General features: G+C 40.4%; 3 protein-coding genes and 1 pseudogene across 3 annotated transcripts; 2 read left to right on the top strand and 2 right to left on the bottom strand.

The window, feature by feature from the left end:
• Positions 1-271: 271 nt before the first annotated feature.
• On the bottom strand, positions 272-1,126 carry LOC125131742 (DNA-directed RNA polymerase III subunit RPC9-like). The gene is made up of 2 exons (XM_047788513.1): positions 1,028-1,126; positions 272-931 (listed from the first exon to the last, which is right to left on the bottom strand). Exons 1-2 carry the CDS (start codon positions 1,070-1,072, stop codon positions 623-625), a joined length of 354 nt encoding a protein of 117 aa, XP_047644469.1. The 5' UTR covers positions 1,073-1,126; the 3' UTR covers positions 272-622.
• Positions 1,127-1,793: 667 nt separating this feature from the next.
• Positions 1,794-2,727, bottom strand: LOC125131595 (olfactory receptor 6C2-like). The gene is given in 2 exon segments (XM_047788387.1): positions 1,794-2,103; positions 2,105-2,727. Coding segments are annotated over 2 exon segments (933 nt in total).
• Positions 2,728-14,003: 11,276 nt separating this feature from the next.
• Positions 14,004-14,949, top strand: LOC125130477 (olfactory receptor 6C2-like; annotated as a pseudogene).
• A 7,077-nt stretch (positions 14,950-22,026) lies between these two features.
• On the top strand, positions 22,027-22,965 carry LOC125131743 (olfactory receptor 6C2-like). Its single transcript, XM_047788515.1, has one exon. The coding sequence runs from the start codon at positions 22,027-22,029 to the stop codon at positions 22,963-22,965; it is 939 nt and encodes a 312-aa protein (XP_047644471.1).
• The last annotated feature ends 1,485 nt before the right edge of the window (positions 22,966-24,450 follow it).

Below are 24,450 nucleotides of genomic sequence, written 5' to 3' on the forward strand. Positions count from 1 at the left end.
GAGGAAAGGGGCCTTTGGACCTGAGGAAGGGCTGGCCAGGCTGTTCTTTTATCTCTGTTTCTCTCAAGGAAAAGCGTCCTCAGAGGTAAGCCAAGGTCAGTAGCTTATTTTAATTTAGAGCAAAAATCTGCTGCTTTGCGCATTTTTAGCCACCTACTGGGATTCTCCTAACTCAGCTTTCATCCCAGCAGTGCTCCTCGGCCTTTAGGGAAGCGCCCAGGGAAGCAGATGGAATTAATTAGGCGAGAGCCCATCAGAGGCAACAAGGAAGTATTCTACCAGCTACGCGCAAGGACCTTGCCCCGGGCACGCCAAAGACCATGGAAGGATTTTTACCACAGGGGGTTCCCCGTCCTTGTCCTCCTCAACCCTGTCCTCCTTTCTTTAGCTCTCTGCCCTGACCACTACCTCAGCCTGTCTTTACCAGGTCTCTTCTCCAAAGCACAAGAATTTCTTTTTAGCTTCTTTTTGAGGAAGGCTTATTTTTGTGGTTTACCAAAGCAGCCACAAAATCAGGCCTGTTGGGACAGAAGGTAAAACCAAATAAATAATCTTTTGAATGTCTGGGAAATGGCTGCTGGGCCTTTCGACTTCACAAGACCCTGGAGCCAACTGTGCTCTTCTAGGCCGGGTCCTCTTCGTCCATTGTCACGTCATCGCTGGTATTTGTCTTCGGCTCAGCCTCTGGCCCCGCAGGCAGGATGCTGGTGACGGTGTGGAGCAGAGCTTCGATCTGCTCCTCTGCCATCCGTTCTTCGCTCTCCTCCACCAGCTGCCGGATCTCAGCAGCAGTCATAGCTGTTGAGTGATTCAGCAGCTGAAGCTTTTCAGCTTTGGTCAACTTGTGGTTCTTCATTGCTGTGAGAAATTCTCTTACAATCTCAGGACTCTGGTGCCTACATGGTGTTTTTGATATGTATTTTAATGTTTCCTATGTGATAGTATTCAAGTTCTGCTGCCCAGAACAGTGTTTATTCTTGCTGCTTTCTTTGCACTGCTCTTTCAGATCAGTCAGTAACTGGAACACCTCGTAGTTACTGAGCAGCGCAGAATTGGCGTCCTTCACTTCCATGTCGTCCCCGCCTCGTCGCCTTCGGCCGGACACAGACCCTCACCGCCCAGCCACTGCTCTTGCCGCCTGTGCAAAGCGCCCGCTTTAATATTATTCTTTCTTGGAGTTCCCGTCATGGCTCAGTGGTTAATGAATCTGAATAGGAACCATGAGGTTGTGGGTTCAATCTCCGGCCTCGCTCAGTTGGTTAAGGATCCATCGTTGCCATGAGCTGTAGTGTAGGTCACAGACAGGGCTCGCATCTGGCATTGCTGTGGCTCTAGCATAGGCGGCAGCTACAGTTCCAATTAGACCCCTAGCCTGGGAAGCTACATATGCCACAGGTATGGCCCTAGAAAATTCTGATAAAGACAAAAAAAAAATTATTCTTTCTTTTTAACATTATTTACCTCCATAAGGAAAAATAATTCCGTAAGTTTTTTTGTTTTATGTTTTTTTTTGGTTTTTGTTTTTTGTTTTTTTTTTTTTTGAGAAATGATGTGTGATCCTTTCAGCACTCATAAGGAAAGGTTAAGAGTGAGGTCATCCTTAGATTTCCTGAAACAACTGTTTTCATTTTTTTATAAAGGTTATCATTCTCAAAGAGGTTGGGTTATAAGAGGACAATAGGAGTGACTTGATCAAGATCAGTATAGAATGGAAGTCTAACTATATTTCAGAAAGAGACAGGATAGGACAGACACACAAGAAAACTTCTTAGGGATCCTGACTTCACATTCCCCTAGTTCTTTGAGAGTGATATAATTCTTTGGACTGAGTCATTAAAGGCTTGTTTCACTTGTTTGTTCCTCAGAGTATAAATAAATGGGTTTAACATGGGGGAAATGGAAGTAGCGAGTATCGTCACTCCCTTATTAAGGGTCGTTTCATCTTTTGCTGAAGGTTTGATGTAGACAAAGATGCAGCTGCCGTAGGTGATGGAAACCACAATCATGTGGGAAGAACAGGTCGAAAAGGCTCTTGTCCTTTGCTGGGCAGAGGGGAATCCTAGAATTGTTCTGATGATATACACGTAGGACAAAACCACACACGAGCGTCAGGATAAAGATCAGCACAGAGCCAGCAAGAGTCATCTGTTCAATGAACCTTGTCTCTGAGCAGGCGATCTTCAGGAGTGGATTAACATCACAGACAAAGTGGTCAATGACATTAGAGTCACAGAAGTCCAGGGCCAGTCCGAAGCTAAACGGTGGGGAGATGATCAACAAGGTGGCCATCCGACAGCAGAAGACGATCCTTCGGCAGACCCTGTGGTTCATGATGGTCACGTAATGCAGGGGTTTGCAGATGGCCACGTAGCGATCAAAAGACATGGCGGCCAAGAGAAAAAATTCTGTTACTGCAAACACGTCTGTGAAAAATAGTTGGCATGCACACGCGTTACAGGTAATGGCCCTGTCACCTGTTGATATACTGTACAAGAATCTAGGAATGCAGGCAAAAGTGAGGGAGATTTCTAAGAAGGAAAAATTTTGGAGAAAAAAGTACATGGCAGTTTTGAGATGAGAATCCACTAATACGAGGAGGAGGATGATCAGGTTGCCAGTTAGACTCAACATGTAGGTGAGGAGAAATAGAAAAATCAAAATCTGCATGTGTGGATCATCTGTCAATCCTAGGAGAATGAAACGGGTTAGTGACGTGTGGTTTCTCATTGCTGGGTCCTGAGTTCTGCCCAATCTGCATGTAAAACTGAGGAAGGTAAGATCTGAGAAGAGGGTGAGAAAAATGTTTAGAATGACTTTTGTTTAGAAAAGCCAGGAAATGTATTTTACATGCATTTTTTTTTTTACTTGATGGTTTAAAATAATTCATGGTTTCAGCTCTGTTGATATGTCATTTGATAGGTTAGAAAATTGGCTTTCAAACAGTTTTAACCACAACATATAGTAAGATAGACATTTTATGTGACAGTCCAGTGTACATGCACACACACACCAATGTATACTTACATATGTCTGAAATGAAAATGTCAATAAAATTAGACGTTCTGCTTTCTGACATTTTCTATATGATCTATAAAAATATTGAGTCAAAGTGTCATACATCTTTTTTTTTTTTTATGGCCACACTCGCAGCATATGGAAGTTCCTGGGCAAGGGATTAAACCCGCACCTCCACAGCAACCTGAACCACGGCAGTCAGATTCTTAACCCACTGCACTACCATGGGAACTCCTAACCGTTGCATCTTAGATGTCATCTCTTCAAATGTTAAACGTCTTCACCTGCTAATTTCACCCTCTCTCTAAGTGAACATGTTCGCAATGGAATGCCTCATCAACTGCTCCTCTTGCCATAACTCCTGCCATAACTCCTGCCATACTCCTTGCTCACTACACTAAAACCAAAGTCAACACTGATTGCCCTACAAATGTTAATACAACTGAGAACAAGCTATCATTCTCTTCGTGTAACAGTATCTTGCAATTCTATTGACAATGCAGGTACTTTCACTTAATTTTGCTGTTTCCCTGACTCAAACAGGGGGAGGTTTTGTCTGTTGGTTGGTTGGTCGGTCGGTCTTGAAGTTATGGAGAGTAGCTCTAAAAGCACACCATGGGGAAAGTCAGGGATTGTAGTCATCTTACATGGACTACCTGTCTGGAAAGTATTGTCATCTAACCATTTGTGTCTCTCACTCCCCCTGCTGATTCTGATCTATACCCAGCATCCAGGGACTTGTTCCTCTGTTTTCTATTTAGACTCTTCAGAGGAGTCTCCAAATCTCCCAAACCACATTAAGACCTTTCTATGTGTTTTGTCACACCTTATGCTCTAGAGAGGATGTAAAAAATATATATATATATTATTTGAAGTTCCTATCATGGCTCAGTGGTTAACAAATCCGACTAGGAACCATGAGGTTGCGGGTTCAATTCCTGGCCTCGCTCAGTGGGTCAAGGAAATGGTGTTGTCGTGAGCTGTAATGGACTCAAATGTAGAAGAAGATTGTATATACAGCCCACCTATCTCTCTTTGCTTCAGTCTTGAGACTTCTAGACTTACACAGCTCTGAAAACTTCAGGCCCTGTCCCTGCTCCTAAATATATTGAAAATTAAGTTGACGCAATTGTTTGGTATGTTTTACTTCCCTTGCCTTTTAGACTACTGAACATTTTAAAGAGGCAAGGTTCTTAATCATATCGGCAGATAATTTCCAGTTCAAGGCTGCTTCTAGAAGTCCCTCGCTGCACTTGCTTTTAGGTTGTCTGCTATTTATTAATGTATCAACCCAGCCTTAGTCGCCTCAATCAATTCAACATTATGAATTATTGTTTCTTATAATCAAAATTTGATTAACTATCCACATCTTTCTAATTTTGGTCATAAACATCAAACCGTTTTTAAGAAATAATAATTTTCAGAGTTCCTGCCGAGGCGCAATGAGTTAAGAATGAGACTGCAGCAGCTAGAGTTGCTACAGCGGTGCGGGTTCCATCCCCAGCCCAGCACAGTGGGTTAAAGGATCTGACATTGCCACAGCTACAGCAGAGGTTGCAGCTGTGGCTCAGATTTAGTCCCTCACCTGGGAAATTCCATATGCTACAGGTGCATCCATTAAAAAAAAAGAAAGAAAGAAAAGAAAAAATAATTTTCTAAGTCTCTCCAAGACCACAGACATAATGGTTTCACTTGGTTATTTATTCCTGAGGTTTAGAAGGATGAAGACTATGCATAGGCTTGTATGTGGACTTCTAGAGGTCACTCTTACTCATTCACCCATACTCACCTCACAGGCAACTCTGGGATGGCACTGATTTATCGGATTCTTTCATTTTCACCTAGTGGTCAAGACTTTCCTACCAAAGTATTTGTGTTATTTTGAAAGGTTATTACAGATGCAAGGTCTGGAGGAATATCGAGAACTCGCTCCAGTTTGGAGAAACACAATAACTGAACCTTCCTAGACAAAAATGAGAATTTCTGACAGTGAGAAGATTGATGATTGTTTCATGTGCCAAACATGAAACCAAGTGAATAAACATGAATCCTGGGTAAACTGGGTGTTAAAATCACTTATGAATCTTCTGAGCAATCATTTGGCAAAAATCCTGAAACATGCAGCCATGGGGACAGTGTCCTCAGAGAGCTGAAGATTCCACGATGAATTCGACACAGGACTTTTACATAAAATAAAACCAAAACGACAAAGAATAAGTCTACATTCTCTTCCTCTTGTTCAAAAACATCTATAGTTACTAATAGCTGCTAATGGGATAATTTTCCCTTCCTTCATTTAATTATTTTTACCTTAAGTAATTGCTATTTATTATAAACTAGATACAAAATTTTATTTGGGGTTGCCCTCAATATATATTTTTTGGTTTTTGTTTATACTTTCTTGTTCTATTTTTTATAATTGTGGTAATTTATACATAACATAAAATTTACTATCTCTATCAATTTAAAGGTACAGTTCAGTAGTATTAAGCGCATTCCTATTATTCTGTATTACCCTTCATATTTAACACACATATTTTTTCTTGCAAAATCTAGTGATTGCTTTTTATTATAAAGAGTAAAGTAATTTCTATTTATTGTTTAAAATTGCTATTTATGGAGTTCCCGTTGTGGGGCAGTGGGTTAAGGATCCAGCATTGCTACAGATGTGGCACAGGTCACCACTCTGGTTCGTATTTGATCCCTGGCCTGGGAACTTCCATGTGCCTCAGTTGTGGCCAAAAAATAAAAAAATAATAAAACACGAAATAAAGTTGCTATTTATTATAAAATTAAACTAACAAAAATAGAAAAGGTAAACCCAATATAATAACCACCCATAATACCTCGGATTACACCTTTCTAGAAATTTCCTGTGTAAGATTACTCATATTAATTGGTATATTCACAAATGTGAAACTTTTAAGTTTTTCATCAAACTAATTTATAATTAAAAATTTGAATAAACTTTTTTATCTCAGTAATTATAAATTTGCATCATCATTTGGGGAACCAAGCAATATTTCTTTTTTTTTTTTTTTTGACTTTTCTAGGGCCGCACCTGCGGCATGTGGAGGTTCCCAGGCTACGGGTCGAATCAGAGCTGTAGCCACCAGCCTATGCCAGAGCCACAGCGACGCAGGATCTGAACCACGTCTGCAACCTACATCACAGCTCACAGCAACGCCGGATCCTTAACCCACTGAGCAAGGCCAGGGATCGAACCACAACCTCATGGTTCCCAGTCGGATTTGTTAACCACTGCGCCACAACAGGAACTCCTACCCTTAATACTTTAACACACATATTTAATTTTGATTTTTCTTGTAATATCTAGGAAGAGTTGATATCTAGGCCCCCATTGCTAATAAGGCAAATCACTTAGCCTTATTTTTTTTCTTCTTCCACTTGTTTTGGACTGTTTTATTAAAGACTATTAACTGATGTCTTATGAGAAGAGATGGTAATATTTTCATTTTATTACCAATGTTATTTTAGATTTAAGAATAAGTGTTATTCATATCTGCAACTACCCTACTCCTGTTACCCTAAATATATTTTCCTCTCTTGGGTGAATGCATTTTTTTCTTTCTTGCTGGAATATACCATTACCTAATTCTATTGGTTACAATAAAAGTAAAACATTTTGATTGTTTTTATTTCTTAAATTGAATTAATTTGGTCTCAAACTTGAATGGTTCCTTTCTCAACTGTATAATTTTCTATGAGAAATAATCTTCCTGGAGCAATTTCATCTTCTTTTACTAGGAATTCCAGTGATGAACCTATGGCATATATTGATCCATTAATGCAATGAAATGCAATACATTGAGAGATAATTATTCTTAAGAAGTGTTTAGGGATTTTTTTTAATTTTTAATTTTATATTTTAAAGTTTTATTGAAGTATAGTTGGTTTACAAGGTTGTGATAATTTCTGCTGTACAACAAAGTGATTCAATTGTACATACACATATCCATTCTCTTTCAGTCTCTTTTCTCACATAGATTATCACAGAATATTGGGTAGAGTTCTCTGTAAAGTGTTTAGCTTTTTTTTCTATTTAAATTTATTCTTAATTTACCATTATGTAATCATTCCCCCTCCTTTTTTTTGATTCTCACTTGGTAATTAAAATCTTATTGACCAAAGGGGAAATTTTTTCTCTATAATTGCATCTAATTTTTTTTCCCAGCTATTCTTTCTCTGGAGAGCACAATGCATGGATATTAGAATTTACAGATTCATCTTCAATGGCTCCACTTTACCATTTGTTAAGTATCTCTGCTCTCTCCTTGTATTCAGAAGTTACTTGCTACGGGGAATTGGATCACATGGTGGAGTAGGAGGACGCAGAATTCATCTCCCCCATGAATACACCAGAAACACATCTACATGTGGAACAAGTCTCATTGAAAACTAACTGGAGGTTGGCAGAAAGACTCCTCTACAAAAACTAAAGAAAGAAACACCCAGAATTGAGGAGGAAGGGAAGAAAAGTGATCATCAGGTTGGGACCTGTGCCCCTGGGAGGGTTCAGAGAGGGCAGATTACATGGGCAGAGATCCTCCCTGGGAGTGGGCAGTGTGAGCCACATGTTGGGGGCCCCAGCCCTGGGGTCTGACAGGGAAGACAAGCCCTTGCCTATCTAGGAGGACACGTGGGACTAACAAGAGGCTTTGGGAAGCTTAGACTCTGCTTGTGAGGCCTGCACGATGCTTGGATGCTCCCGAGGCAGGGTGGGGAGGGGGAGTGAGAACACATTGAGGATGGCAGGTGCCCTAGCCTGAGCCCAGCGAACTCTCCAGCCCCCCTTGCTTCACAAGGCAGCTCCACGGTGGAGCAGAGAGCTCAGCTGGGAGACACAGAGGTGGCCCAGACCCAAAGCAACATCTGAGCAGGGAAGGGGCAGTTACCTGTGACGGTGGCCAGATCACCACAGCCCACAGCCAGACATGGACCCATACCCACCTCAAAGAAAATCCTACGAAATATTAAAAGAAATTAAATGCGTGGGGATGCCATGTTAATGGATTGGAAGATTCAATACTCTAAAATGTAAATTGTTTTCAAATCAATCCTTTGATATAAAACAAACTCCACCAAAATCCTTGCAGATTATTTTTGTGTAAATTGACAATCTGATTCTAAAATTTATATGGAAATACAGAGACCCAAGAATAAAAACAAACAAACAAACAAACAAAGGCACTCCCCTGAAAAAGAGGAAAATTATACTGATAACAGCATAGAAAAACAGATGGAGCGACTAGGACAGGAAGTGCAGAAAGACACCCATGTAAATGTGCCCCTGCCTCTGTTTCTCCCAGCCTGTCTTTCTCTGAATCCCTGACACCCTGCCCTCTCCTTTCCTACTTCAGCCCATATTTCCCTCTGCCCAGGAAAATCTCCCCTATTGCTGCTTTGGAAGGACCCACCCTTCTCTGTCAATAGCTGACTCACATTTATAAAAGATCTGAAGCTATTTCCACAGTAGGTATGATGGCTGTGATGCTATCGGGACCTATGGAATTTTTACTGTTCACCCTGGATGGGGAGGAGGCTCCAGGTGGTGACATGACTGCAGCTCAGACATCTGAGTTCTCAGCTAACGAGCTTCATGAAAAGCTGGCCCTGCTGAGCACCATGGAAAGATGGGTTCCATCTCTGGATTTATGATTAAACAGTGTATATGCATAAACCTAATACACCCAGATCCTGCATTCTTGATAATCAGAATGACACCTGTGGACTGAACATGGTCCCAGAATGTTTTGAACATGAAATTACAGTGAACAATGAATATGTATATATTAATCAGTTCTACCTTAAAATAGGACCAATGGATGAATTGTATTACATGATCAGTAGAATGAAATAATTAAATATCAACACTCCTACCCACTGAAATAAGACTGTTTACCAAAAACAAAAAAACACAGGAGTTCCCATTGCGGCTCCACAGAAATGAACCTGACTGGTATCCATGAGGACATGGGTTGGATCCCTGGTTCTGCTCAGTGGTTGGGGATCAGGCATTGCAGTGAGCTGTAGCATAGGTCGCATAAGTAGCTCAGATCTGGCGTTGCTGTGGCTGTGGTGTGGGCTGGCAGCTGGGAACTTTCCTGTGGACCCCTAGCCTGGGAACTTCCATGTGACACAGGTGCAGCCCTTAAAAAAAAATTAATAAGCAGATATCTGGAGGGCTGACTTGAGTAGATCACTTAAGGGTGTCTTATAACAAAATTAGAATGCTGACCCCCAGCATTTAGATCATGTAAAAAGAACACTATGAGAATCTGATTGTCATTTTATCATCTGACTTTCTTTTTGCCCTGCAACTGATGCTATTATGATTTCATTTCTCATCTCTGTGGACACTGCCATACAGGTGTTAATTTTTTTCTTTTTTTTTCTACCAAAGGTAATTTTACTATAGGTTCATTGGTGGTTTGAATAGGGTCACCAAGGACATTTTTGTTTGTTCCCTTAATTGATCCCTATGCACTTAAGCAGATAAAACCAAGAAAACACCTGCCATTTCTATTAATGAGAATGTATAGAGTAATCCATCTCTTTGCAAAAAAAGCTCAGCCCATCTTCACTTCACAGCCAGGGAGAGTTGCTAGCATTTATTTACCATTGTTTTCCATTCTTTCAATCACAGAATTTAGAAAGAAGTATTATAATAGTCACATGAGAGACAGGCACTCTCATCAGATTCCATTTGCGATGTGGTGATGTTTGGTAGCTCACTGCCCATTACCTTGCATTTGCAGACACTTCTACCTGGAAGAGTATGCAGGGCTTAAAAGTGGGGCAAAGTTAGCTCAAAATTACAGTCACTAGCACCCAGTATTTCTCAGACTCATGAAGGAACTTTGGGTTAAATGTCCTGAAAAGTCAGGGAACCATCAGAAAGTAAGTATGAAATGTTTGTCATTTATGTGCCTAAAAGTTCAAAAACTGGAACCAGGAAATTGTGTAAAAGCAGCCCTTGGGGAAAGGCACTGAGTTTAAAACTTTCTGCTGGAAAATGTGATATAAGAAGTACCTTTGTGTTCAGAGAGGATTGAAAAGTAATCTTCAAGCTGCCACTTTGTTCTATTAACATGATAAATCTGAACATGACTCTTGAGCTGTGATCTTGGAAGAGATTAGACTTAAAGGTAAGACCAGATACGTACACAGCAGTGTTGGCACTGCCATGGCATAAGGAGAGGGGCCAAAAATGAATCTCAAAAAATTCCTCATGTTTTCAAGACCCTTGCAACATGAGGGTTAGAAACAGCCTCAAAGGGGCAACCACCCCTTTCCATCACTCTGCTAAATGGTTATTTAACTTATCCTTAAACATTTCCAGTGCATCCCTTGGCTGCCTCAGTCCTGTCCAAATCCATAATAATTAAAGTCACATTAATTAGGTCAGACTACATTCTAGGATTTTAGAGCCTCTGATGTTAATTGTTCTTTTACTAGTGCACTCAAATAACTCACATAGGTAAATATATAAAAACAAACAAAAAAAGTAAAGTAAAAGGAGTTCTCTGGTGGCTCAGTGGGTTAAGGATCCAGCATTGTCACTGATGTAGCTCTGGTTATTGCTGTGGCCCGGGAACTTCCAAACGAAGCAAGTGCCGCCAAAAAAAAAAAAAAAAAAGGAATGTAAAATACGCATGTGTTATTAATTGAAAACATCATAAGGTCAGATAAACATAATGGTGATGATTTTGAAGTGAAATGACTATGAGTTAGAATAAAGTGGCAAACTTCACAAGAAGAATACCAATTTAAAAAAATCAGGATTATCTTGTTAGTAAAAGTATTAAAAATAATATCCAGGAATTCCCATCGTGGTGCAGTGGTTAACGAATCCGACTAGGAACCATGAGGTTGTGGGTTCGATCCCTGGCCTTGCTCAGTGGGGTTAGGTTCGGGCATTGCCATGAGCTGTGGTGTAGGTTGCAGACGCGGCTCAGATCCCGCGTTTCTGTGGCTCTGGTGTAGGCGGGCGGCTACAGCTCCGTTTTACCCCTGGCCTGGGGAATCCTAGAAAAGGCAAAAAGACCAAAAAAAATCCAAAGCAGTAATTCTCAAATCCCTAAGGCTTCAGAAAATAGAGATTCTCACTTACAAATAGTGGAACTATACATGAGGACAAATTTCCTAAAGGACTGGCTTAGCAGTAAATATGGGGAGCCCTTTATTCAGTGTTTCTTTTTGACCAGTTCTTAAATGTGAAATCTGATGAGTTAAAAAAAAAAAAAAGTTTTATATATAAGAATGCCCACTAAAAGATTATTTTATAACAAATGGAAGAAATTTTGATGATCAATATTAAAACTACTAACTTTATCGTTTTCTCCTTTATATGTTTGGATATAATAAGCAAAGTTGTGTTTTTAAAGAATATTTAATGACATGAGGAAATACACTCTAAGTACTATAAAAACAATTGCATGAATAAAGGTGAGGTTAAGTGAGGAAAATATCAAATGTTATTTACATATGAAATTAATTTCACAAACTATATATAACTGCCTTTGTACATAACTAATATATGTACAAACAGATTGTAAATAAATTCAACAAGATATGAAAAATGATGAACTCTGTACGAGGTGATTCTAGGAAATCTTTCTTATATTTGTCTCTTAGTTCTAGGTGAATGTAGAGAATAAATACATATTTTTATTTTATTGTGAGGGATTAAGGTAATGTTATTATCTCAAAAGACAAAATAATAAATAACAATTCTCCATAATTTAAAATGATTCCTTGATAGCAGGAAGTGAAACAGTCATAGCCTAAAACTACAGAATTAAATATAATTTCTTTCTATTATGATTTTCCTCTTAAAGCAGTCATTCAAACAGTAATGTGAAGTTCATTGCGAATCTCATTCCACCATGTCCTCTGAACTGAGGCACAAGGTTATATATTTTTATGGTATGCAGCGGTGTACCACCCCGCAATGTTAAGTGGGAGTCAGTATATTGGGCAGCATGAGCATTGGGGTCCACTGGTAGAAGGAGCTGAGGACAACTTTGGAGGCACTAAGTGGGAAGATGTGTAGCTCTCAGGAAACCACCACATCAGCCTCAGAGAGCAATCCCGGCACAGGCACACCTTATTTAAATGTTGTCAACACGTAGGCAAACCCTTTATGCTGTAAGCGAAGGTCAGCAGACTTTTCCTAGGAAGGTGTCCTATCACATTCTGGCAACCTGCCTGACAGAAAAGACAGGATACCTTTCCCGGGCCAGGAGGGAAACAGCACACAAGGTATTTCGTGGGGAATATCTTAAATATCACATAAAAAACGTTCACATTGCAAAGGAATTTATCTCCTAAGGAAATACCATTCTAGTCACTTACTGAAGTAACCCAGATGCCCTGGAGGTACCATTCGTAGCTAGGAAGCATTTGAAAAGCTAACATTTTAATTAATTTGTGACTATGAGAATTGACAAAGGATGAGCAGTTGCCCACATCCTAAAATGACAATTCCTGGAAACATGGAATCTTTGGATCCAATTTGAACTGGCTTAAATTCCAGCGCTGATTTTTTAAAAGTTCAATATACCCTCATCCCTGAGAGAGTGAGTGAATAGATGAGAAATGTGAGAAATGAAAAACTGCTCAAGGGTTTTTTTCCTGGAAGGTGATGAAATGATGGCTGTTTGCCATGATCCTCAAAGGAAGCAACACAGGGAGGCAACCTTGTAGGGAAGCGCCTAAGGATGGATTGTGGGTTTTCAGCTTTTAAGAACAGTCACACTTAATAGCAAGGTTTATTTATTCTCTGTGTCATATTTAGTCCTTGTTAATGTTAATACCTGACAATACCCGTTCTTTGGGGGAATAAGCACAGAATGTGAGTCTCTTCTTGGGCCAGGCTGCTGAGAACAAAGAGATGTCCTCAAGCATTGATAGGGTAGCAGTGATTAAAGCCATTCCCAATGGTAAGGTGTGTCTTCAGTGAAAGAAATCATGGCAAAGAAAGCAGCGCTTTCCCCAAGAATATCCTCCCTCATCTACATCTTGGAGGATATAGATTCTATGTTATTAGGGAGCTGGAAACAGCCTCAGAAGGCATTTGGGAGCTGAAATAGGAGGTTCTGTAAGGATTGTGCAAAACCTAAGGGCAGGACTCTGTTCCCTGGGGAAAACGATCAAAACATTCAATTTGTTAGGGTTCTGGGAAAGCTTAGGACAGGTGGGACCTTAGACAATGGATGAACGTTGAAACAGGAATTCAAGAAAGGACAAAAAACAGAGGCTGGTCAAACTGATTCGCAAGAGAAACACAAACGTCACAAGAAAAAAACGAATATGCTATTATTTCAGCATGTTATCTATCATGAAAGGAGTGCAAAGAAGAAGTTCTGGAGGAGGATGGGACTCAGGAAATTTCATGATAACTCGTGATACTGCTCCCAAGTCACCCAAACAATAAAAGCTTCTCTAGGATGTTGAGGGATTAAGAAATTATTTGAAGGGGACACGTGTTGCAAAGCACAGAAAATAGTGTGAATAAGACATTGGTAGTATTTTATGACCCTAAGGTATGAGAATGATACATTGACAGGCTTTAATGGCAAGTGGATAAAACAAATTTTCATCCATTTGTTTCTATTAATGGTCATTTGTGGATCTCCTACTCTACCGAGGACGGAACACCAGGATGGCTGCCAAATCTCCAGGGACTGTGAGATCTACATTTAAATTTGTGGGAACAGACATGAAATTTCAGATGAGTATTTTTCATAAACTACAGTCTGAAGAGCAAGGAAGGGAAAACAGAGTCCAGGGAAATGAAGCATGATGTGCTCACTTACACCGTGATCATTGATGATCAAGTAAAAGCTCTAAAATGTGCTTCTACAGGCTTCTTTCGCTACTTTTCTATATATAGCTTATTGAGATATTATTTTTATATTTTATTCCTCAGATTCAACATTTATGATTTATAATACAGACTTCTTATGTATCTGAAGACTGTGATGAAAATCGTTGCTATCACTTCCTTCATCCTACTAGGATTAACAGATGACCCACGACTCCAGGTGTTTCTTTCGGTATTCCTGTTTCTGACCTACATTTTCACTGTTGTTGGAAATCTGGTCATCATCCTCCTCACTCTGGTGGACTCTCACCTTAAAACACCCATGTACTTTTTCCTTCGGAATTTCTCCATCCTAGAGATAATATTTACAACTGTGTTCCTCGATTCCTGTATAGCATGACAACTGGGGACAAAAGCGTGACCTATAATGCCTGTGCCATCCAGTTATTTTTTGTCATCCTTATCGGGGCAACAGAATTTTTTCTCCTAACGCCGTGTCCTATGACCGCTACGTGGCCATCTGCAAGCCCCTGCACTACACCGCCATCATGAATGGAAGGATATGCACCACTCTTGTCCTTGGCTGTTGGCTGATTGGGTTAATTGTCGTACTCCCACCTCTCAGCCTAGGAGTTCAGCTAGATTTCTGTGACTCCAATCTCCTTGACCATTTTGGCTGTGATGCATCTCCTCTTCTAAAGATCGTGTGCTCAGACACTCAGTTTGTAGAACAACTTGTTTTAATCATGGCTGTGCTGACCCTCATGGTCACACTCGTCTGTGTGATTGTGTCCTACACCTGCATCATCAAGTCCATTTTAAGGCTCCCTTCAGCCCAGCAGAGACAAAAGGCTTTCTCCACCTGTTCTTCCCACATCATTGTGGTCTCCATCACCTATGGAAGTTGCATCTTTATCTACATCAAACCGGCAAAGGAAGGAGTGGCCATTAATAAGGCGGTGTCCCTGCTCAACACTTCGGTTATTCCTCTGATGAACCCTTTCATTTATACGCTACGGAATAAGCAAGTCAAACAAGCCTCAAGGGACTCAATAAAAAAGATGGCTTTTCTTTCAAAGAGTTAGGCAATGATTGTGTAAATTTAAAATTTACACATATAAACATTTCATCTTTTACTGTGTTCTAATTCAAATCAACCGTACAGTCCTGAATTTAGAGCCTAACTTGCCACCAAAGTTTCTTTTCTATTACTCTGAGAACCATGGACTGAAGAAAGCACTGTAGCCTTAATTCAAATAGACCTTTCTGAAAAATAATGGCTGTGGGTATATGTATAAAAACTGAGTCATTTGTTTTTCAGCAGAAATGATCACAACATTGTAAATCAACTTTACTTCAATAAAACTTAAAAAATAGAACTTCCATTGTTGTTCACGTCTATAAGTGAGCATGAATATAAATTTCCAGAAGGTCCAAATAGTACCTCATCTTCCTTACATCTGAAACACAAAAATGCAGTAACAAAAAAAAAGGGGGGCTGTCCTTTTCCATTCATTTCTTTAAATTTAAGTTCTTCCAGGTCAAAAATTATTTATCTTGGGATTCTTTCCTAGAATCCACTATTTCAAAAACAGGATAATGGGTAGATGTAATTTGACTCTCTCCGTTTTTTTTAATACAAACCACCTTGCTACAGACTAAGATGGAACTAATTTATTATTAAACTGAAACATTTTTTTTATTTTTGACATTATAGACCTTTATTTTTTGCAATCTTATTAGATATAATTGACAAATAACATTGTATAAGCTTAAGGTGTACTCCATAAAGATTTTACATGTGTGTATATTACAAAGTGATTATCATAAGTTTAGTTAACACCAGTTACCTCTGTTTTCTAAAATGGCTGTACAATTTTTTTCTTGTGTGAGAATTTTTTAAGATCTAGTCTCTTGGTAACTTTCATTAAGTACAATAGAGTATCATTAACTATAATCATCATGCTTTACATTTCAACCTCAGGACTTATTTATCTTATAACCAGAAATTTGTGTCTTTGACCACCTTCACCCATTTCCCCCAGCCACTGGCAACTACAAATCTGGTCTCTGTTCCTATGCATTTTTTTAGATTTGTCTTTCTCTGTCTGGCTTATTTTACTTAACATACTGTCCTCAAAATCTAGTTGTGTTGTCAAAAATGGTAGAATTTTCTCATTTTTTTTGGCTGAATGATATTCCTTTGTATATACTTCCTCTTCTTTACCCATTTATCCATCTATGACTCAACTGGTCTCCATATCTTGGCTGTTTACTCATGCTTGGTTAATTTACTAAGGCTGCAATAAACATGGGAGGGCAGATATCTCTTTGAAATAGTGATTTTTGTTGCCTTAGAGTATATACCCAGAAGAAATACTGCTACGTCATATGAGAGTATTATTTTTAGTTTTTAGAGAGTACTCCCTATTGTTTTCTGTAATGGCTGTACCATTTTACTCATTCCCACCAACAGAGTCCCAGGGTTCCCTTTTCTCCATATACTTATAAACACTTGTTATCAACAATTGTAATATTTTTATTGTGGCAGGTATGAGGCAGTATCTCATTGAGGTTTCCATTTGCATTTCTGTGAATATTATTGATATTCCACATCTTTTTATGTACCCGATGGCCTTTTTGGGGGGAGGGGGGAGCTTTTTGTCCTTTTATGGCTGCACCTGTGGCATGTGGAGGTTCCCAGGCTAGGGGTCGAATCGGAGCTGTAGCCTCCAGCCTACACCACAGCCACAGCAACACCAGATCTGAGCCACAACTGCAGCCTACACCATACCTCACGACAATGCGAGATCCTTAACCCACTGAGCGAGGCCAGGAATCAAACCCACAACCTCATGGTTCCTGGTCAGATTCGTTTCCACTGCACCACAATGGGAACACCCTGATGGCCTTTTTAATGTTTTCTCTGGGAAAATGTCTATTCAGATCCTTTGGCCTTCATTTAAATCAGGTTGTTGGGGGGTTTGTTATTGAATTTTAAGAAATCTTTATATATATTGGATATCTGATATATGGTTTGCAATTATTTTCTCCCATTCCACAGACTGCGTTGTCATTTTGTTGATTGTTTCCTTAGCTGTGCAGAATATTTTTAGTTTGTTTAGTCTCACTTGTTTAACTTTGCTTTTGTTGCTTGAGCTTTTGGTGTCATATCCAAACATAATTATTTCCAAAGCCAATGTCAAGGAGTTTTCACTACATTTTATTCTAGGAGTTTTATATATTCAGGTCTTAAGATTTAAGTCTTAAATTAATTTTGAGTTGATTTTTATATATGGTGTAAAATAAGGGTCCAGTTTCATTCTTTTGCATGTAGATATCCAATTTATCCCACCGTTTATTGAAGAGACTATTCTTTCCCCATTGTGACTGCCCATCTATTTTAGTTCTAGAGGCAGCATGATATTTAGGCCAACACCAGACATCACTACAGATCAAATCTTTCAGCCCTATTGGACACCATGGCAACCACACTTATCTCTCGAGTTTAAGTGCTGCCACCAACCTGGCCCCTACTCTCTTAGAGTCTCCCTCTCCCACTGAATTTAAGGAGCTCTTTTTCAAAACCACTGTTTCCCGTTGTCATTCCTGGACTTTAAGAATAGTCACTACAGAGCACTTCAGGAAGCCAAGTCCCTGGTCAACAATGTATTTCTCAAAGGCTGCTGAATGGAATATCCCTTGGAATTTCCTGGACTTTTGTTAAAGAGTAGACAAGCAAGTCTTGCATAATAAATCTTCTCCAGTAGAGACTTTGGATGCTTTCCTCAATAGCATACGGAGAAAGTTCTGGAATTTCTACTTCATTCAGTGTAGGGCACATGTGGGCCAAGTAGGGCCAATAGAAGGATCACAGAGAGGTGTGATGGGACATGTCTATTCCGTGTGAGAAACCCCTGTAAAGTAATGAGCAGCCTGAGGAGGGGGACAGCAGAGACACCTGCTCCATAGAGGCCGTTCCTACCTCTGCTCCATCATTTGACACCAGGATCAACATGAGCAGCAAGAGCAAGAACGTTCAGAAATGACCGCAGAGATAGTCAAAGAAAAGCTTTATTCATATTCATGAGTTCGGGAATAAGGCACAGCAAAACGAGAAACAGATCCTGGAACCAGGCAGGTTTTATCCAGTACGTGGGAGGACAAACTTTGCATTAATTCAAATACCAGGAGCTAGTTTCTTTGCCTATCTAGAAAGTCATAAGTAGAAGGAGAAAGGGTGAAAATAGAGGTGGGTTAGCACTAGAACATCAAGTTTGAAATTTAAATGCTATGGAGGCTCTTAAATGTTGCAACAGCTGTCTAGGGTAGTATGGAGGAAGAAGCAGGATCTTTGAATTCAGATAAACTTTTGAACAAAACCTGCCACACCGCATGGGGCATCTTGACCATTCATTTCTCTGATCCTTAGTTTCCTCATCTGTGAAACGAGGGAGGGGTTTTTATTTTTCATTTTATCTGATATTTACGTCAAAGGTAAATAACATATAGAAAATACCCAAACTGTCTGATTCTAGGAAACACACAAAGATTCCACAAAGAGGAGTTCCCGTTGTGGCGCAGTGGTTAACGAATCCGACTAGGAACCATGAGGTTGCGGGTTCGGTCCCTGCTCTTGCTCAGTGGGTTAACGATCTGGCGTTGCCGTGAGCTGTGGTGTAGGTTGCAGACGCGGCTCGGATCCCGCGTTGCTGTGGCTCTGGCGTAGTCCGGTGGCTACAGCTCCAATTCGACACCTGGCCTGGGAACCTCCATATGCCCTCGGGTGCAGCCAAGAAAATAGCAACACAACAACAACACAACAACAACAACAACAACAAAGAGATTCCACAAAGAAATCAAAATGGCATTCAGATGTCAGACCACCCACAGTGTCTCTGAGGGACACTGTTCCCATTGCTACCTGTGTTTTACATTGTTTATTAGATAGACTGCTGCCAATTCATTAGTACCTTTTGGCAACTGGGTCACTAGGACTATTTCGTTGTGAACTCAGAGGTTTTCCCTGCACACTCCTAGCAGACTAAACCTATAAAAGAAATGTTGCAATTACAGAATTTGCAGGGAGGCCTGCCTCCCTGCCCAGGAAGATCGGCTAGGCCCTCAAAACTCAAGAGAAAGCTTCCTTATCTCTTGCAACCATCTTTTTTTTCCCCTTGAGTTAAGCAGAAAAACTAGGAATTGTAGTTCAGGTGTAGTTTTAGGCTTGGTGAAGGAAGAGAAAACGGAGACAGGGCTCATTACACCAGAGGCCTTGAAAATCCAGGAGAATTCTGTCATTTGTCAAACTTGCCTGTGAGAGGGGTGTGTGTGTGTGTGTGTGTGTTCACATGGGCTTGTACGGAGGGTGAGACTGGGAGCTGGGGCAGGTGGACTGTGAAAGTGAAAGCAGAAGTGGACACGAACCTCCTCTCCAACACAGTGCTCCTCAGACTGTGGTTCCCTCAAAAGCCTCTGCTAAAAGCTATCAGAAAAGGAAGTGTGTAATTTGTCATGATGGCTTTTTCCATATTCTCTAACTATAGGCAGAGAGTGAGTTCAGTCAGTTTTAAAATGTGAATTTTCATTTATTATAATTATGCAGAAAGGTAAACCACACTCATTTCTGATATGTTGTTATTCTGAAGGGACGTGAAATTAGAATTTTCCTGCCATGGTCGCTTTAGCCTTTGGAAGGCACAGACATAACCATCAGTTAGGGAGCAGTTACTGCTAAAGAGACAGAAGAAAAAGAGGTGACTGGAAAGATACCACGACCCAATAATACATTCTAGCATCATAGAAATCAAATAATATCAGTATTATAAGTTACTTCATCTTATTACCTGTTATTTAAGTCCTTTTGGCCACTGTTGGTGGAAGCTGGGGGGATGGGGGGCACAGATTCGCTTCTCGAATCTCTGTCCCGAATGAAGACTGACTGAGCTTTGTTCCATACGTAAGTTCAAAGTGTCTCAAATATATTGTTTTAATTCATTAAATAGGGAGTTGATGAAGGAAAAACCCAAATCTCAATCACCCTTCTAGGTCCCACAGTGACAGTGAGAGGAGGCAGTTTTGCACAGTGTGTCTTCAAACCCTCCATGTTAATGTTAATTGAAAAACATTAATTATAGGAGGAAGGTAGTAAAATTCATCATGTATTCAATGAAATAGTTACCAAGTTGATCCAAATAAAAAGAAGTATTCTCATTCTCCCAGGGAAATCTTCCCAATACAATGCAGAATATTGTTATGACTGGGAGTAAACACGAAAAAAAGGCAGTCGTATAGTCAAAGGATCTGTTACCACAGGCTTGACTGCAATGCCAGAAGCACTGTTTAATTTAACAAGCTTCATGAATTATTTGAATGAATAAATATAGGTTGTTTCATTGGACAATAGGAAATAAGAGGAACCTCGGGTATTTTTTATTCTCTACTCAGAATGCACACATTGGGTCAGTTGGAGCAATTGTTTGCACACATAAGAAATCAGTTCTTCCTCTTATGTAGAAGCATGTAGGGTTTCCCTGCAGACTTTTGCATTATTCCTAAATTTGCTCCTTTAATAATAATAATCCTCCCTAATAAAACTCTAGTGCCTATTACAGGTCAGTATTTTACATTATTGTTAAGAACTGATATCCCTGGTAAGAACGCATTTACTCATTTTCTTTTACAGGATGGAGACCTGAGAGTAAGTTGCTTGAAATATGAATCTCCCGTGCAGGTAAATGTTGACATGAAGGAGAGGGGAATTTCCTGAGCCTCTAATGGGATTCCTGAAGTAATATAAATTAGAGTACAAGGCAGCTTAAAACTCCTGGGAGGGGCTGAAATGGACCGTCATACAGGTCAATGAGAAAGACAGGGTACTTTGTTTACAAAGATTGGCTCATATGGGTCCCTTTGTCTCTAGCTGGCACTTGGTCAAGTTACATATGTCTAAACTCAGAGAACATAAGGGAGCAGGTTGGTAACTTAGGGGGGAGAGGTGATTGGGGAAGGTGAGCAGCAGAAATTGTTCCATCAGATCACCAAGCTGGACCTGAGACAGACTCTGAGGGCTGCCGGCTGTAAAGAGCACAGGGTTGGTCAGGCTGGCAAAGAAAGCAGCTGCCTCAGGCCATCCCCCTCGGCTCTGTCCGTGACCCAGAGCACCACAGCAGGGTTCGGTCTGCTTGATAGTCACATTCCAGAAATGTTTTCTGTATTCCACTTTAGGAATCCCTCTGCTTAAGCTGTCCCCAAACTGGCATAGAAATACTTTCGTTTGCCTAAATATAGGGTGACTGAGCAAAGATGCACATTTTTTCTCCCTCTTTAGAAATTCTTTGAAGGGCAAAGAGAAGAACTAACATTTTAAAGTGAATGTCCTGCTATTAAAGGATGGTGTAATCACATGAGATGATCAACATAAAATGCTCATTATACATCTGTCCAAACCCGTGGACATACAACACCAAGACTGAGCCATAGCTAGACTAAAGGACTTGGGGTGATTGTGATGTGTCCCTGTAGGTTCATCTGTTGTAACATGAGCCACTCTGGTGGGAGATGTTGATAATGGGGAAAATATGCGTATGTGGAAGCAGGAGATATGTGGGACATTTCTGTGCTTTACCTTCTATTTTGCTACAAACATGATATTGCTCTAAAAAATGCTCTAATTTAAAACACCCCCAAAATACTAATGAACAGATCCTTCTTGGTTTTGAAATTGGAGCGTTTTGGTATGGTATGGTATGGAAAACAAAGACAGATGAGGATGGGAGAGAACAAATTTCAAATGTGATATCACTTTCTTCAGAAGGACACACAACATCAAGGCAGTACTGTTGGAAAACTGCACATCAGACACATTATACACTTGTTTCTATCTTTGTACATATGCTTTCGAATCAGAGAATTATCTATCTAATTCTATGCTAGAATTATCTATCTCTCTTATAGACATAAGATCTGTAATAGATACTGTCTATAAATGCCTCTTAGTAAGATGTCAAAAGCACTGCTATGTTAACAAATTTATTATTAAGTAAAGGAAGAAAGTGCATGTGAGCTGGCTTGCTGGGATGCTTCATTCAGATCCAAATACCAGCTTCTTACGATGCTTCTTTCTTCAGGTGGAATCCCCCTTGACTTAGCAGGAGGCAGTGATGAGAAATCATACAGTAATAACCACATTCATCCTGCTGGGATTGACAGAGGACCCAAAACTCCAAGTTCTGCTTTGTGCATTTTTGCTTCTCACCTACATGTTGAGTGTGGCTGGGAACCTCATCATTATCACCCTCACACTTTCGGATCCTCATCTTAAAACACCCATGTATTTTTTCCTCCGAAATTTCTCTTTCTTAGAAGTCTCATTCACGACTGTCTGTATTCCCAGATTCCTGTATACTATGACAACTGGAGATAATACCGTTAGCTATAATGCTTGCGCCACCCAATTATTTTTTGTTGTCCTCTTTGGAGCCACAGAATTTTTTCTCCTCGCCGCTATGTCCTATGACCGCTACGTGGCCATTTGTAAGCCCCTGCACTACACAACCATCATGAACAACCGAGTCTGCACTACCCTCGTTCTCTGCTGCTGGTTTGCCGGCCTGTTGATCATCCTCCCGCCCCTTGGCGTGGGCCTCCAGCTGGAATTCTGTGACTCCAATGTGATTGATCATTTTGGCTGTGACACATCTCCCGTTTTACAGATAACCTGCTCAGACACTGTGCTCATAGAGAGAATTGTCTTGAGTTTCGCTGTGCTGACTCTCCTCATTACCTTGGTGTGTGTGGTCCTCTCCTACACATGCATCATCAAGACCATTCTAAGATTCCCCGCTGCCCAGCAAAGGAAAAAGGCCTTTTCCACCTGCTCCTCCCACATGATTGTGGTTTCCATCACCTATGGCAGCTGCATCTTCATCTACATCAAACCTTCGGCAAAGGAAGGAGTGGCCATTAACAAAGGGGTGTCTGTTCTCACCACTTCAGTTGCCCCTTTGCTTAATCCGTTCATTTATACACTTCGAAATAAACAAGTGAAAGACGCCTTCAAAGGCACAGTAAAACGGATGGTATTTCCCACAAAGAAGTAAGGAGACTCTTGGTGAGTTTTGAGACTAAGTTAAATTTAAATCTGAAGGACCCAAGAGCAACATTCTTGAACATGCAAAATAAAAAGAATTTCTTCCTATTCAGGCTAATCCTCCCCCAGGAACATTTTTCTCTCATAATCCAAAAGCCAAAATCAAGCCATTGACTTCTCCTTCTTTCAAGGTTATTTTATTTGGAATGGTTTCTTCCATCAATGCGTTCCAGCAACTAGATTTCTGAAATACTCAATATCAGAGAAAGGAAATGCAGATAAATGAAGTTGTATTTCTGGCCATATGGCCTTCTCATCATGGGGGCTATAATTGCCCAAAGAGCATTTCTCACTCCTTGGGAAGACTTCAGTGTCTAGTGTCCAGATGTATAGGAGTAATTAAATACTCTTTACCAAAGCTTAAAACATGACCTAAAAGAAAAATGCGCACTCCAGAGCTCTCTTTCTCATTTTAAAATGTTCATTTTTCAGGAATGAGTAGAAGATATCAAAGGGGAAAATTCAAAATTAATGAAGATAGTTATATTCTTCCTTTTTTTTTTCTTTTTGCCTTTTCTAGGGCCGCACCCGCGGCATATGGAGGTTCCCAGGCTAGGCGTCGAATCGGAGCTGTAGCTGCCAGCCTATGCCAGAGCCACAGCAACACGGGATCCGAGCAGCGTCTGCAACCCACACCACAGCTCACGGCATCGCCGGATTGTTAACCCACTGAGCAAGGCCAGGGATTGAACCCGCAACCTCATGGTTCCTAGTCGGATTCGTTAACCACTGAGCCACGAGGGGAACTCCATTATGGTCTTTCTTTTAAGCCAACTTGTCTACCAAAAATATTTCTACTGGCCTTTCCAAAACTTATTTGGTTGTACTGCATCCTGAAATATATGATTACAGAAGAGAAAGAACAAGGCTTCTAAGTGCTGGAGTCTTCTACTGGCATTGCCATTGATGTTGCTTAAGTACAGACCCAAGGAGAACAAGCCCTGAATTTAAGGGTAGGGTAAGTAGGTTTTGGTTAGATAAGTTCTCCAATATCCAGACTTACATTATTCCTTGATTTAAGGAGAATGTTAGAGATTAGGAGGATTGATCAAAACATCAAAAAAGTTCATAATTTGGGGAGAACGTTCTTCTTTTTTTTTTTTTTTTTTTTTGTCTTTTTAGGGCCACACCCACAGCATATGGAGATTCCCAGGCTAGACATCGAATCAGTGCTGCAGCCACCAGCCTACAACACAGCCACAGCAACACCAGATCTGAGCCGTGTCTGCAAATTACACCATAGCTCACAGCAACATGGGATCCTTAACCCACTGAGCAAGGCCAGGAATCAAACCTGCATCCTCATGGAGGCTAGTCAGATTTGTTTCTGCTGAGCCACGACAGGAACTCCTGGGGAAGACATTCTAAGGAATGTCTGGTTCCTTAGCCTAACCTGACTACTGAAGATTAAATCCAGGTATTGTGTGGGGGGGAA

Source organism: Phacochoerus africanus, chromosome 7 (genome assembly GCF_016906955.1).
Source record: "Phacochoerus africanus isolate WHEZ1 chromosome 7, ROS_Pafr_v1, whole genome shotgun sequence".
Lineage (NCBI taxonomy): Eukaryota > Metazoa > Chordata > Mammalia > Artiodactyla > Suidae > Phacochoerus > Phacochoerus africanus.

Excerpts from the sequence above, each read along its gene's own strand:
- LOC125131743 (XM_047788515.1), top strand. The coding sequence starts at position 22,027 with ATGAGAAATCATACAGTAATAACCACATTCATCCTGCTGGGATTGACA.
- LOC125131742 (XM_047788513.1), bottom strand. The coding sequence starts at position 1,072 with ATGGAAGTGAAGGACGCCAATTCTGCGCTGCTCAGTAACTACGAG. Across the intron at positions 932-1,027 it reads CGCTGCTCAGTAACTACGAG|GAAACATTAAAATACATATC; the intron begins GTGTTCCAGTTA and ends ACTATCACATAG.